We start from the raw sequence: 12,294 nt of genomic DNA, 5'->3' as shown, positions 1-12,294 counted from the left end.
GGTGTTCAATATGATTTACGCAGATAGACATCTTGCCCCTGCTAACTAGGTCATATCACTGTATAGATGAAGATTGTTCTTCACAGCGACAAATATCAGAATATGTGAGATGATTGGCAGGGTTCCTACACGGTTTCCATTTTAAAATTCCATATTTTTCCCAGACCCTATGTTCTTGACTGGATTTGATTTTGGTGGGTATTTGATATAATGCATGCTGACAGCGGCTGGGTAATAAGAGCATCCCTCTATCTGAACATTATTCTTCACATCAACAAAAACTGTGGACTCAAAGTGGCTCTACAACAACATAAAAGCTAGAATTATGTGTGTATCGGACCTGAACCGCAACATTTTCCATACTTTTCCGGACATTTTTTTCAAATTCCCAAACTATTCAAGACCTGGAAATGATCAAATTCATTTTTAATACTTTTCCAGACTTTCCAGACCTGCGTAGGAACTAGACATGGGACGATATGAAAATTTCATGTCAGGATTATCCTGGCCAAAATAATTGCGATTCACGCTATTACCCCGATAATCATCAAAATATGCTTAAAACTCTTAAAATGGCACTAAAACATATTCAATTAATTATGTGTTGTAAATGCACAGTAAATTAATAACTTGTTTTGTTTTCAGATCACAAAGACAGAGGTACAGCAAGGACAGCAGAATGAATGCAAAAAATAAACAAACAATCTTAAATAAGGTAATCATAAATTATAAGGTCCCCCTGCATAAATAAATGAAAAATAGCAACATTGTGTGAGTCTGTTCTTTAAATAAAATAAAGTCCAACTGGCATTGTGGCATAGAGTCAAACTGTACTACTTTGAACCCGTTTTAGTAAAAGACTGTACGTTAGTGAGCTAGACAGCTTTTTCAAGTCACTCGTGAGGATATTCACGCTCAAGTGAGGATATTCACGATTATCCCGATAATGGAAATTCACCAAGATAAAATTATCCTGAGTGTTTTTATTGCGATAAAAGATAAAATCTTATATCCTCCCATCCCTAGTAGGAACCCTGTTCATAGAAACACATTCTGCTTCTAAACTGTCTGCATTTCCATGAAACAACAGGCAGCAAACAGGCTCGTCTCCCAGTCAATTGTTCTTCACACATTTCCAGACAGACGCCACTCAAAGGAATAAACCAATCAAATACAAGGAGTCAGTTGTTCCTGAGTGTCCCCTTTGTGTGAAAAGACTTTTTTAGCCAATGACGTGGCCTCTGACAGTACTTAAACCTTGATTTTCTGAGTCTCACTTTATTCAGACACTGATCGCCACACTTGCATCAGCTGCCTCTTCAAAAACTTTGGAACCATGTCTTCTCCTGAGGCATCAACCTCTGTAAGTATTACCATTTTTATTCCTCTTTTATCAAATCTGATTCTACTTCCTCTAGGAAAGTCTATTTTAGGAGTCTGAGTCTGAAGAATACAAACTGTGCTAAATTGTGATTATATTATATATATAGATTATATTAACAAATCTGGCTTTACACACACATGTTATAACATGTCACTGATGCTGGCTTCAGTTATTCCCACACACCAATATGCTGACTCTTACAACATTTCCTTCTTTATACTTTACTGCACTTATTAACTGTTACATCTTGGTGCTGCTTTTTTTTTCTATGTACCATTAGCTTGCCTCAGTGTTCGCCCTGCCAGCTGCAAAACCAATTGGCCCTCAAGGATAGAGCAGAATAGAATAGAATAAACTTTATTGTCCAGCCGAGGCAGGAAAATTGTCCTTGGTCTCACCCAGGGAAACATTTTGTCAGAAGCAACTTTCTCCAAGTCATGTGCTGCAACCTCTCCACTTTTCTTGAAATGTAATGTATTGGCTATTTCTGATATTAACATTCTTCAAATACCTTTATTTTTTAAAGTGAAGTACATGAGTACAGACTTGCCAGAAAGCTTTAAAAAGTTTTTTTATTTGTAATTCTCAAGTTCATTTTCATACAACGAGACAAATCAATAACCTTTACCTACCAATGTATCGTACATCTCGAGGACAGTACTCGTTAAAATACTGTGGAGTCCAATTATGGAATACGAACTTGTACTTATTGACTGATTCCTTGTCTTTGTCTAAATACAAAATGAGACTCAAAAGTGCTTTGATGTCAAAAAGATTTTGTATTGAATAATCTTGATTTTTGTTTTTAACCTTTTTTGCCGTTATTTATAGCAGCCTATATTATTTTAATTTTTACAATGTGATTAGGCATGTAAAAGATATGCATGTTAATTGATATTTTATTTTGTATTTTGTGTTTTTTATTTTATTTATATACATTTATTCATTTTTTCTCTCTCCTTTAGGTGAGGTTTTTAGATAAGCCCGTAGTGGGTTTCTACCTCACTTGCACATGTAACTTTATTTCTATTTACTTTTTCTCTGTCTGACTTTTCTTTTTTTTTTTAAATGTGCAAATAAACTAAAACTAAAACACAAACATGTCCACAAGATAAAAACATCAACAAAACATCACATTAACAGAACAAAGATCTCAACTGTACAACAACAGTGCATTCATACCCACAGTCTACAGCCTACACTCCCATATTTAAGTTTACTGTAGTTTGTTGACCACATTAATTGCATTTGGGATAAAGGAAACTCTTGTAGATCGTTTTCTTTGCCAGGGGTTTTCTACAGTGTCGCCCTGAGGGAGCAACTCAAACTCAGGATGGAGGGGATGTGTCTTGTCATTAATGATTGACAGGGCTTTCCTGTGTACAGCTGTGCTGTAAAGGTCATCTAATGGCTTTTGTTGGTGACCTACTATCTTTCCTGCTGTCTTAACAATCCTGTTCATCTTGTTTCTATTTACTGAAGTCAAGTGCCCATGCCAGACAGAGATATTAAAAACAAATGTGCTCTCTATCAGGCTGACATACACTTTTTCCAAAATGTCAAGACTGACCCCAAACCCCTTCAGTTTCCTAATTAACAAGACTAGGTCAAAACCTAGTATATGGCTGGACCGTGTATGAGTGTGCCACGTGCCACGGCCGACCAATGGTGTAACTAACTCCGCTGTAGACTGCTAATACAGAATAATAGTCCATACATCCATACTGATCGTTCCAGCGTGTTCCAGCACGAAAACGCTGTTCGCCGGACACCGGGGGCGCATCGTCGTCAGGACCCCCGCCGAAATCTTGCCCGGATCACCGGGAACAAATCGGCGCCCAGCTATCCGCACTGGCCGGAACCGTGGCCCCGGGAAACTTCGGGAAGGTCGGCAATAAGCCCTTGGCGTGATGAAACCTCCATGCTTGTTTGTGTCTCTCTCTCCGCCAACAGAACAGACGGCTTCAGGTGGACTGAGCTCGCGCATATGCATCGGCGATATGATATAATTGTATAGGTTCTACTTTAGCTTCAGCTTCAGCCTGCTTACTGTGTGGGAGAAACGGGCTCCTGATCTCAGCGGAGAAACAAGATGGCGGAGAAAACGAAACTTACGTTTTTGGCCTATGTTGTGCCACGTGCCACGGCCGACCAATGGTGTAACTTGATCACTCAGTCAGTCACTCTGTCACTCAGTCAGTGAGTGACAGACATTCGCGTTTGTAAGGCTGGCCCCGCTGTTGCGGTCCAGCCAAAAACAAGGATGCTACACTTTTTCCAAAATGTCAAGACTGACCCCAAACCCCTTCAGTTTCCTAATTAAAAACAGTCTCTGACTAGCTTTCTTACATATAAAATCAACATTGTCTGTGAAACTCATCTATGTGTGTTCCCAGATACTTAAAACAGTTGACAGTTTCCACAGTTTGGTCACACAGTGTCAGTGATGAGAGTGGATCTGCTTAGTTTAGAATAAGTTCCTGTTTTTCCAACATCAATTAACAATGAGCTGGACTTACACCACTTAAAGGGATAAAGGCTTTACTCTACTGTGCTCTGATTCATACACATTGAGTTGACACTTTTTCTTGCTTAACACTGTTGTGAAACTATTCCCATTTCCTATTTTTTCTGTTTGCTTTTTCACATTTTTGCCCTTAGTTACTTGACCCTACCTCCTTTGCCCATCTTGCACTTCTTTATCTGTATCTTTCTTTACCATCTTTATGTACCATTTGCTACACAACCTAGCCCTGCTTTTTAACATTTTACTCAACGTGTGTTGATTTGGAGTCCACAAAATAATTTTCATGTTGCTTCATCACAGGAAAAGGCCCCTCCTGCCAAAGAAATGCCCCTTAGTATGTGTGGATACATTCACAACGTCTCGCCCATCATGACAATTCGACACGGGAACTACTTCAATGCCACTCTACAGACAGAGGAGGCATACAGCACGATGACTGTTAAAGGATCAGAACACAGCAAATTCATGACCATGCAAAACAATAAGTAAGTAGATCTTGTTCCATACTGCTACAATAACCGCTCAATAAAACCACTACATTGTCTACATTGAATAATTTCACTTCACATGTCGTTTTTTCACACCTATTTCTTCCTTAATTTTTAGAAGTCCGGTACAGATCGACAACCCTATGCTCCAGCCGTCAAGCCACACCGAAAATGCCATGAATGTTTTAATCCATAAAAACACCACCGTTTCTCTACTTGCTCGCCTGCCATTCTCCCACTGCTTACCAAAACTGTCAGACGTCTTCAAAAACCCATGTGACGACCGCAAAGTAAGTAAACTTCTTTTACAAATACATTACAAATTAATAAAATAACCACACTTTTTATATTACTTACCTCAATGTTGACAGCCCATGATTCAATGGGCTGTAATCTACTCAATCACACTAAAAACTATATTAGTTATTACAGATTGTAGTCACTGGAATCTGACAATGATCCTGTTGTCATTTACATCACTTTGCTAATCTAATCCCCAAATTGTGTTGTCTTTGTCCAGGTTACTGTCACCGTTTGCATTCAAAAACAACGAGGAAGTCGAACCGTGCTCGAGAAGGACGGGACACTGAGGCAAACAACTAAATACGCTGTTGCAGACAGCAGCGCAAGCCTGCATCTGTTTACATGGGACAGCCTCAGGTTCAGCGTCGGGACCTGGTACACCTTGGAAAACGTGACCGTCCACACACACCCGTCAGTCCACCTGAGGACCTCTCCAGACACTGTGGCTGCTGAGGCGGCACGTAAACCACAACGCACAAAACTTGCACTTACCATACTGGATGACGCTCATGTCATCCAGGGCGAAGTCATCGGAGCGAACGTGTCCAGACACTACTCGTGCCCGTTCGATCATATCCTGAACGACATCTACCCCCAAGTCCGCTTCGCTAGGTGTCCAAGCTGCGACACGTTGTACAAGACAGCCGCGTTTACCAAAACCTGGTCCGGGGTTGTCGTAGCACTAGACTCGGCTCAGTATGTGACGCGGCACATCGACGACGCCCTCGTGCGCTCTATCGTCCCCGAGGACAGACTGTTGGACAGCTTCAGTGTTAACTTGTTCCTGTTGGACAGGGACCGAGACCCAGACTGTCCTGAAGCTGAGGACAGCACAGAGGATGCTGATGCAGACCTTTATGATGACGACATCGCTTCTGCACCAACAGCTCAGTAGAGGTCATCCCATCCCCCGACCTTCAACCACTACTACAGACCCTGGAGTTTTTAATGTTCCCATGTACATGATATACATGTAAATCTCCCACTTTCATTCCATTTGATGTATATTATGCTTGTTGCACCTTTTTATTTTCCCCATTTATTATTCACTTAAACATTACACATAACGCTTACTAAACTTTTTTTTAGATTTTAGCGCCTTTGACCATAATGTTGCTTTTAATTCCATTAGTTTCTTGCCTTCTCTTTTGTTAACATTTTATGCTCAAATGCATATTTACTATTGCTTCATTTTGGATTTTTTTTTCTATTGTATTTAACTTTTGTACCTTGTTTAATAATTGTTTGACTCTTAATATGGTACAAATACATTTTTATTCGTTAACATTCTCTGTCTCTTTGTGTGATCTTAAGATGGTACATAATATCATGCATTTAACTTTCACTTACTGTACCATATGTTCCATAATCAAAGCATCACTAGCCACATACTCTTATAACTAGGTGATTGTACATAATATATACAGTAATTCTGTGATAATTCTTTTTTAATACAACACACATTAAAATCAACACACTATACCACTATTTCACCAAATATTAATGTGTTTCATTATTGTAATCATCATATCATCATATTGGGTTTCAGTGAAGAGTTTTAGTGTCCCATGATGGACTAAATGTTAAAGGTTTCAGAGGCTTTTCCTTAAAGAATGAAACACTGAATCCTTGTAGTTTTTTTTGGAAATTTACATGCTGATTTTCCTTCTTTCCTTCTGTCTCTTCTTCCCTTCATCTCTCCTTCTTCCCTCTCCCTCCCATATTTAGCTGATGCTCTGATCAAGAGTGACTTATAGTGCAAAAGTAGAATAAGCTTCAATTCCTAGACTGCCATCATCCCAAGATTCATTCAATCATCTCTTTCTCTCTTGCTTTTTCCTTCTCCCTCCCTCCCTCCTTCCTCACCTCCTGTTCCCTGAGCAGCAGCCATTGCCGGTACGTTCATGGTGGCCAGGATGCTCTGCAGGTCGCTGAGCTGGATGGGCTGGTTGGGGGTGGGGCTTCCTACAGAGGCCGGGGCCAGCGGGGTCTGGGCCGAGGCTGGGGACAAGGACAGTATACATATATATGGAGAGTATACACTATGTTTTATGAGCCTGGGGCCAGTGAAACTCTTTTGAAAATCGCAGGAGATCAGTTTTCCCCCTGGGAGTGATTCAACATCGGAGCAACATCACAGCAAGAACCCTTCCATCAACGCTACAGAAAACACAAAATTTAACTAACAGTATAATTTGGCTCTAAAACAAGAAACAGTGTAGTTCTCATTTTTAGAATTAATAGTTCTAGTGGGACAGAGCATCTAAAATATGGTTTCTGCACTGCAACTTGCACTTAACACTTAAACCCAAACTGGGATGAAAAAATAAATACATTAAAACCACCAAGCACCAATGCTGCATGAGATTATATAGAAAACGGTAAACTGGTAAACATTACAAACAGACTATAGTCCCATTAGAAGCATAGATACATTTTTCTTAAAATATAATCATCCAACAATCATAAGAAAATGAAATTCAGAATATCATTAAACATAGAGTTACCCCATGAAGTATTTTGTTTTTTTTGCACACTGTGTTTATTACGTCACTTCAAGTCAAGTGCTGCCAAAAAAACACTGGATTTCAAGCAGTCTGACAACGAGACTGTGTTTCTTCATGGCTAAACAGCCGACTAAAGAGGGAGAGAGAGAGAGAGAGAGAGAGAGAGAGAGAGCTAGAGAGAGAGAGAGAGAGAGGGGGAGAGAGAGAGCGAGACAGAGAGAGAGAGAGAGAGAGAGAGAGAGAGAGAGAGAGAGAGAGAGAGAGAGAGAGAGAGAGAGCGAGACAGAGAGAGAGAGAGAGAGAGAGAGAGAGAGAGAGAGAGAGAGAGAGCACATAATGATAAAGCGGTGGCTGGCAGTAACAGTGTGTTGTCATGTACCTGGTGTGGAAGGAGCCACTCCTGTAGGGGAGACGGCAGAGGTGGCGGGGGTCACCGGGGTGGTGGGGGCCTGGGAGGAGCTCAGTCTGGGGGCGCTGCCCGACGAGGGGGTGGCTGCTGCTGATTGGCTACGAGAACTACGAAAAGAGAGGGGAGAGAGAAGAGGAAAGGGGGAGAAGAAAGGAGAGGAAGCAGGAGGGGAGGGGAGGAGACATCTTATGGTTAAAACTGTATTCAGCATATTGTTCAAGTGTTTACTGCATTTTAGGAATACCAATTTACCATAATATATATATTTTTTACATCTATATTGTAGTCAGATTACTGTTAGTCTACAGTTAGTGAGAAATGCTGTTATAAGGAGAGTACTGCTGCTGTATGTCTGGGAGTACAGACTGACCTGGAGGAGGAGCTGCTGGTGGCCGGTCCTCCACTGCCCAGCAGACTGGCCAGTCCTGGTCCTGCTAGAGCTCCCAGACCTCCTGGAGACAAAACACAAGCAACTATCAATGAGTCCAGACTAAATTAAACTGACTTTAACTTCGTTACTTGTCCTACAGTGACAGCAGTGTGTCCAGTGGAATCCAACTGGTGATCGGGGACAATACGCAATTAAGTCTCTACACTGCACTCATGTTAACTTTCTACCTGAGTGTTGAGCAGTTTTACACATCTGATTAAAAAGTGTCAAGTTACTGTTTACAAATTCTGTTACTAACACAGGCGAGTTTGGAGCAAATTATGGAATATTAAGTTTCACTTTGGTTTTCACAGCATCGCCAAATGACAAACATGACGTCATGTGCACATTAGATGCAGCTTTAGAGATCGATTTGGATCAATTTCTAACTTCTGATTTTGTGGCAGCACACCACAGATGAGCCTATGTTTCTACGCTTCTCTGCGCATCGTGTGCGACTGTGTCCACCCCCTTCCCACATGGGTGGAGCATGCTCAGCAGAGTGAACAGGGGCTCCAAATGTACCTGGGCTGCTGCTATGTGTGGGAAACACTGCAAGGCTTACGACAGAATGCCCTGCCTTTATGCAAAAGAGTCAATACTGTGGTGGGAGTCAGGACTGCATTCTGTCAGAAGAGGCGTCCGGTGTATTGACTGTCTCACTGCTCACCCAGTCCGCCCAGCCCCGTGGGTCCGATCAGCTGCATCAGCTGGTTATGGCTCATATTTCCCAGCAGGCTTTGCAGGCCCCCCTCTCCTCCCAGGGCAGAGAGCTCGTGGCTGCCGCTGCCTCCGCTGCCAGGCGCTCCGGGGATGGGAGGGTTGTTCAGGTACTCGTTCACCTTACGGCAGTACTCCTCGTCCTTGTCCGTCTTGGGCTCCTGATGGGGAGTAGGGACAAGGTCAGGTGATAGCAGGGTCTAAAAATCCCTACCCACCAGGCGCCAAATGCTCATAAAAATTGTCTTTGGCAATTTACTGCTCTACACAAACCAGTAGCATCTAAACTGTTTTTCTACTGCTTGGATGGTGAACTAGCCTAAATTATTTGAAACTTTACGTTTTTCCCATGTGGCGACATATAGCCGGTATGAGGCCGCCCAAAAATAAAATGAAGATCAAGACAAAAAAAGATCCATTGTATAAATTAGTGAGTGACAAGTTTTAAATTAGGCTGAAATATTTGTATGAAAAATGTGTATGAATTATTATGGCTGGTGAAATTGATTAGGGTTATAGTAATCGAAAGCATGCTGTGTGCGTGGGATGGCAACAAATGAAAAATAAAAATTCCAAAGGCTAATCAATCTTATTTTTAATAAAACCTAAAAGTGTCCTTCCAGATGAGGAGAGAGAAAAAGAGAAAACTACTGGTGAGAAAAAACATTAAATGGAGCTGCCTGACAAATGTGTTGATTACAGCACTGCATCATAAATGTAATATTCCTTCCTTTTTCCGCTCATCTTTGTTATTGCCTTTCCTCCTTTTATTTTTCCGCTCCATCTTCCTCCCTGCAGTGAAGATCTATCTGCCTGCACAGCACAGAAATAAATACAGATCTCCTGCGTGTATTTCTTCCTCTCTAAATCCCTCATCTTCCGCTCACCTGCATCCAGAAGAACAGTCTCTTGGATCCAGCCTTGAACTTCAGCACATAGACTCGTCCGGTGGTGCACTGGTTCACCCTCTTAAACTCACAGTCATCAGGGAAGATGATCAGGTCCTGGAACAGAACATAAAACATCAACAAGGGAAGAAAAAAAAACTGTGAAAATAAGACCCAGTCACCTCACATGCTGTGAGGCAGGCCACCAAAATTAGGCTGAAATGTGTCAGCATGGTTCCTATGAAAAGAAAAAGGATCAGAATACAACGAAAGAATTCAAAGAAACCGTCAAAATGTAAAAACTGAGGTGACCGACTATTTTTTTTTCACAGTTGGAGTGCCGCCCCCGCCCCTACTTTAGTTTTCCCTTAGAGTAATTGTATAATTTAAGACATGTTTGAGAATTGGAGTAGATTCTTTCAATCTGAGTTAAGTGTGATCAGACTAGTTGTCACTATCTATACTGTTAACCAAACAGTCTCCATATGCATGTTAAAGAGTAGCAATGGAGCCGTTTGCCACACCATCATGTATTGACTGTTAACTGATTGATTTACTAGCTTAGTGAGGGATTTATTGGTTAATCGGTTGATTGTTCATCTCTGGATTGAATTCTACTCTAATCATAGGAATACAAAAAAAGTATAAACAACAAACTTTTAACTCTGTGGGTAGAGCATAGTCATATTGTTGGTGTCCGAAATGTTGCTTTTCAGGAAGAAAAAAGCTGTTTTCAGATTGACTGCCATGAATTTTTGAGTTTATTCAATTGGGTTTTAAAAGGGTTTCAAAAGCCCAAGTAGTTCTAAAATTGTCTCATCCCATAGAAGTCCATGTAATCCTTCAACTGAAGCTAAAACAAGTTTTCACAGGACAGCGGTGATAGTTATGTCAGAGTAATAACAGTTATTCACTCACATCATCCACGTTGCCAGAGGTCCTGTCCTTCCAGCAGAAGTGGATGAGGGAGTCGTCGGACTGCTGGATGTACACCGTGCCTTTGCGTTTGTCCGGTGTGACCGTGCTGCCCTTCAGGCTCATCTTCCCGGCACGGAACTCCACCAGGTATTTACTGGAGGTTCCCCGGGACCCGGACACCAAGCTGGGGAACAGAGCGCCTGAAGACATCCTGAGTCTCTGGGTTGACAGGTAGGTAGACTGGAGGGGGTGAGAGGGAGGGGTGTCAAGTTTACAAGACAGAACAGGTATTTTACTGTGGTATGATCATCACATGTTGGCAACTAGGGGGACAAAACAAGTAAGGTAAGAACATTTTTTTTTTATTATTGTAGTAAAATAGAGTGTGAGTAACGATACTCCAAAAAGCAGGGAAAATCAGTCTGAATTAGTAATGCTGTTGATTTACTTCTAATATGTCAACGGCAGGACAAATACAATATATTATTTTTATAAATCAGTGTGGAAGGACACGTCTTGTCCTTCCAGGCTAATCAACAGACGTTAGCGAACTACAGTATAAGTTCTAAAGTTCACTGGCAAACCATTAGTGATTTTTACTCTAAATTTCTTTTGGCTAAAGTGTTGTAGCATCACATCGCAAGTCTGATGTTCAAACTTAATTCTTGTTGCTGTCACGGCTAAAACTTTCAAGAGACAAAGACTCTCTAGCTAAGCTAAGCTAACAAACTTAGTTAGCCAGCTAGCTGGCTCTACGGAGTTTTGGCTGTGTCATCCTGGTTGCCAAGCTAACGTTAGCCCATGACTTGGCTAAACTGACAAACAACGAAGGGCAAACCATACATTCTAGAGTCGCTGAGAGTAACCAAAAAATTAAAAACAATAGCTCTGTCAACAGGGATGCTGTTAAGCCACTTTCTGTCAATTTAGTGTTATTCACATTCAAATACCTGAAGTTGTAGTCGCAGAGTTAAGTTCTTTCTTCTTCACGTCGCTTGCTAGTAACTGACTTCCGTGTTATTTTTTTCTTCTTCGTTGGTTGTTCTTAATGTCGGGTGCGCGCATGCTGTCACCGGGAGCGAGCTGCTGGAGTGTAGGAGGGTTTTCTCGCGACCGCTACTACGATCGGATTGACAGCTCGCTCTCCCCGGCATAGCCGCTAGCTCGCTAGCTCACTACAGGCTGTCTGAATGGTTTAGCGGTGGAAAGCAAACCTGAACTGGGATGCGAACAGTATAAAATCGAATCACACTTCATTACAGAAACCGGTGAAAGACACAGGCCACAGTGCCCGAGATAATAAGGTAAGACATCTGCAAAGTTAGCTAACGTAAGCTAACGTTAGTCAGCTTTGCTGTCCTTGGATTAGTTAGCGAGCTAAATGCTAGCTGGCTTATTCAAACCAGGCATATCGTACAGTGCTAGGCTATCGGCTGGCTAACCAATATGGATGCTGTGTGTTCCTTTGATGCGGTGCCTAGAGATTATCCGCTTTAACCACGGTTTGATTCCCGAGCCGACCGGTATTTTCTAGTTTGGTTGCCCGTTACGAACGGAGAGTCTAATGTTAGGGCTAGCTGGCGCTGGTTTCTGAAATCAGGTCATGATACAATTATTCTGAACTGGATCGTGAGTAGTCGTGATGTAGTCAGTCTCCAGTTAACAGTGTGGAAATCCCTAACCAGACACCACGGGATAAACCTGGATTTACAATCCGTAGC

At 41.7% G+C, this 12,294-nt stretch overlaps 1 protein-coding gene across 2 annotated transcripts in view; it reads right to left on the bottom strand.

The window, feature by feature from the left end:
• Window positions 1–11,618, bottom strand: part of LOC139639237 (proteasomal ubiquitin receptor ADRM1-like) — a 16,551-nt gene extending 4,933 nt beyond the window's left edge. Inside the window, exons 1-7 of one of the 2 annotated variants that reach the window (XM_071513314.1) lie at window positions 11,524–11,618; window positions 10,574–10,813; window positions 9,656–9,772; window positions 8,719–8,929; window positions 7,989–8,070; window positions 7,589–7,725; window positions 6,569–6,703 (exon numbers count right to left, since the gene is read on the bottom strand). In XM_071513314.1, the coding sequence (XP_071369415.1) occupies window positions 6,569–6,703; window positions 7,589–7,725; window positions 7,989–8,070; window positions 8,719–8,929; window positions 9,656–9,772; window positions 10,574–10,783 (892 nt within the window). In that variant the 5' untranslated portion in view covers window positions 10,784–10,813; window positions 11,524–11,618. The remainder of the gene's footprint in view (window positions 1–6,568; window positions 6,704–7,588; window positions 7,726–7,988; window positions 8,071–8,718; window positions 8,930–9,655; window positions 9,773–10,573; window positions 10,814–11,523) is intronic. The other variant, XM_071513315.1, reaches the window with a different exon arrangement.
• Between the last annotated feature and the right edge of the window lie 676 nt (window positions 11,619–12,294).

The sequence above is a fragment of the Centroberyx affinis genome, unplaced genomic scaffold, assembly GCF_046629955.1.
Source record: "Centroberyx affinis isolate AG114_WGS23_722 - 3 ecotype Tasmania unplaced genomic scaffold, CSIRO-AGI_Caff_v1 ptg006987l_1, whole genome shotgun sequence".
NCBI lineage: Eukaryota > Metazoa > Chordata > Actinopteri > Beryciformes > Berycidae > Centroberyx > Centroberyx affinis.
Note: the sequence above shows the minus strand (reverse complement) of the source record. Positions and strands in the feature narration are given on the sequence as shown.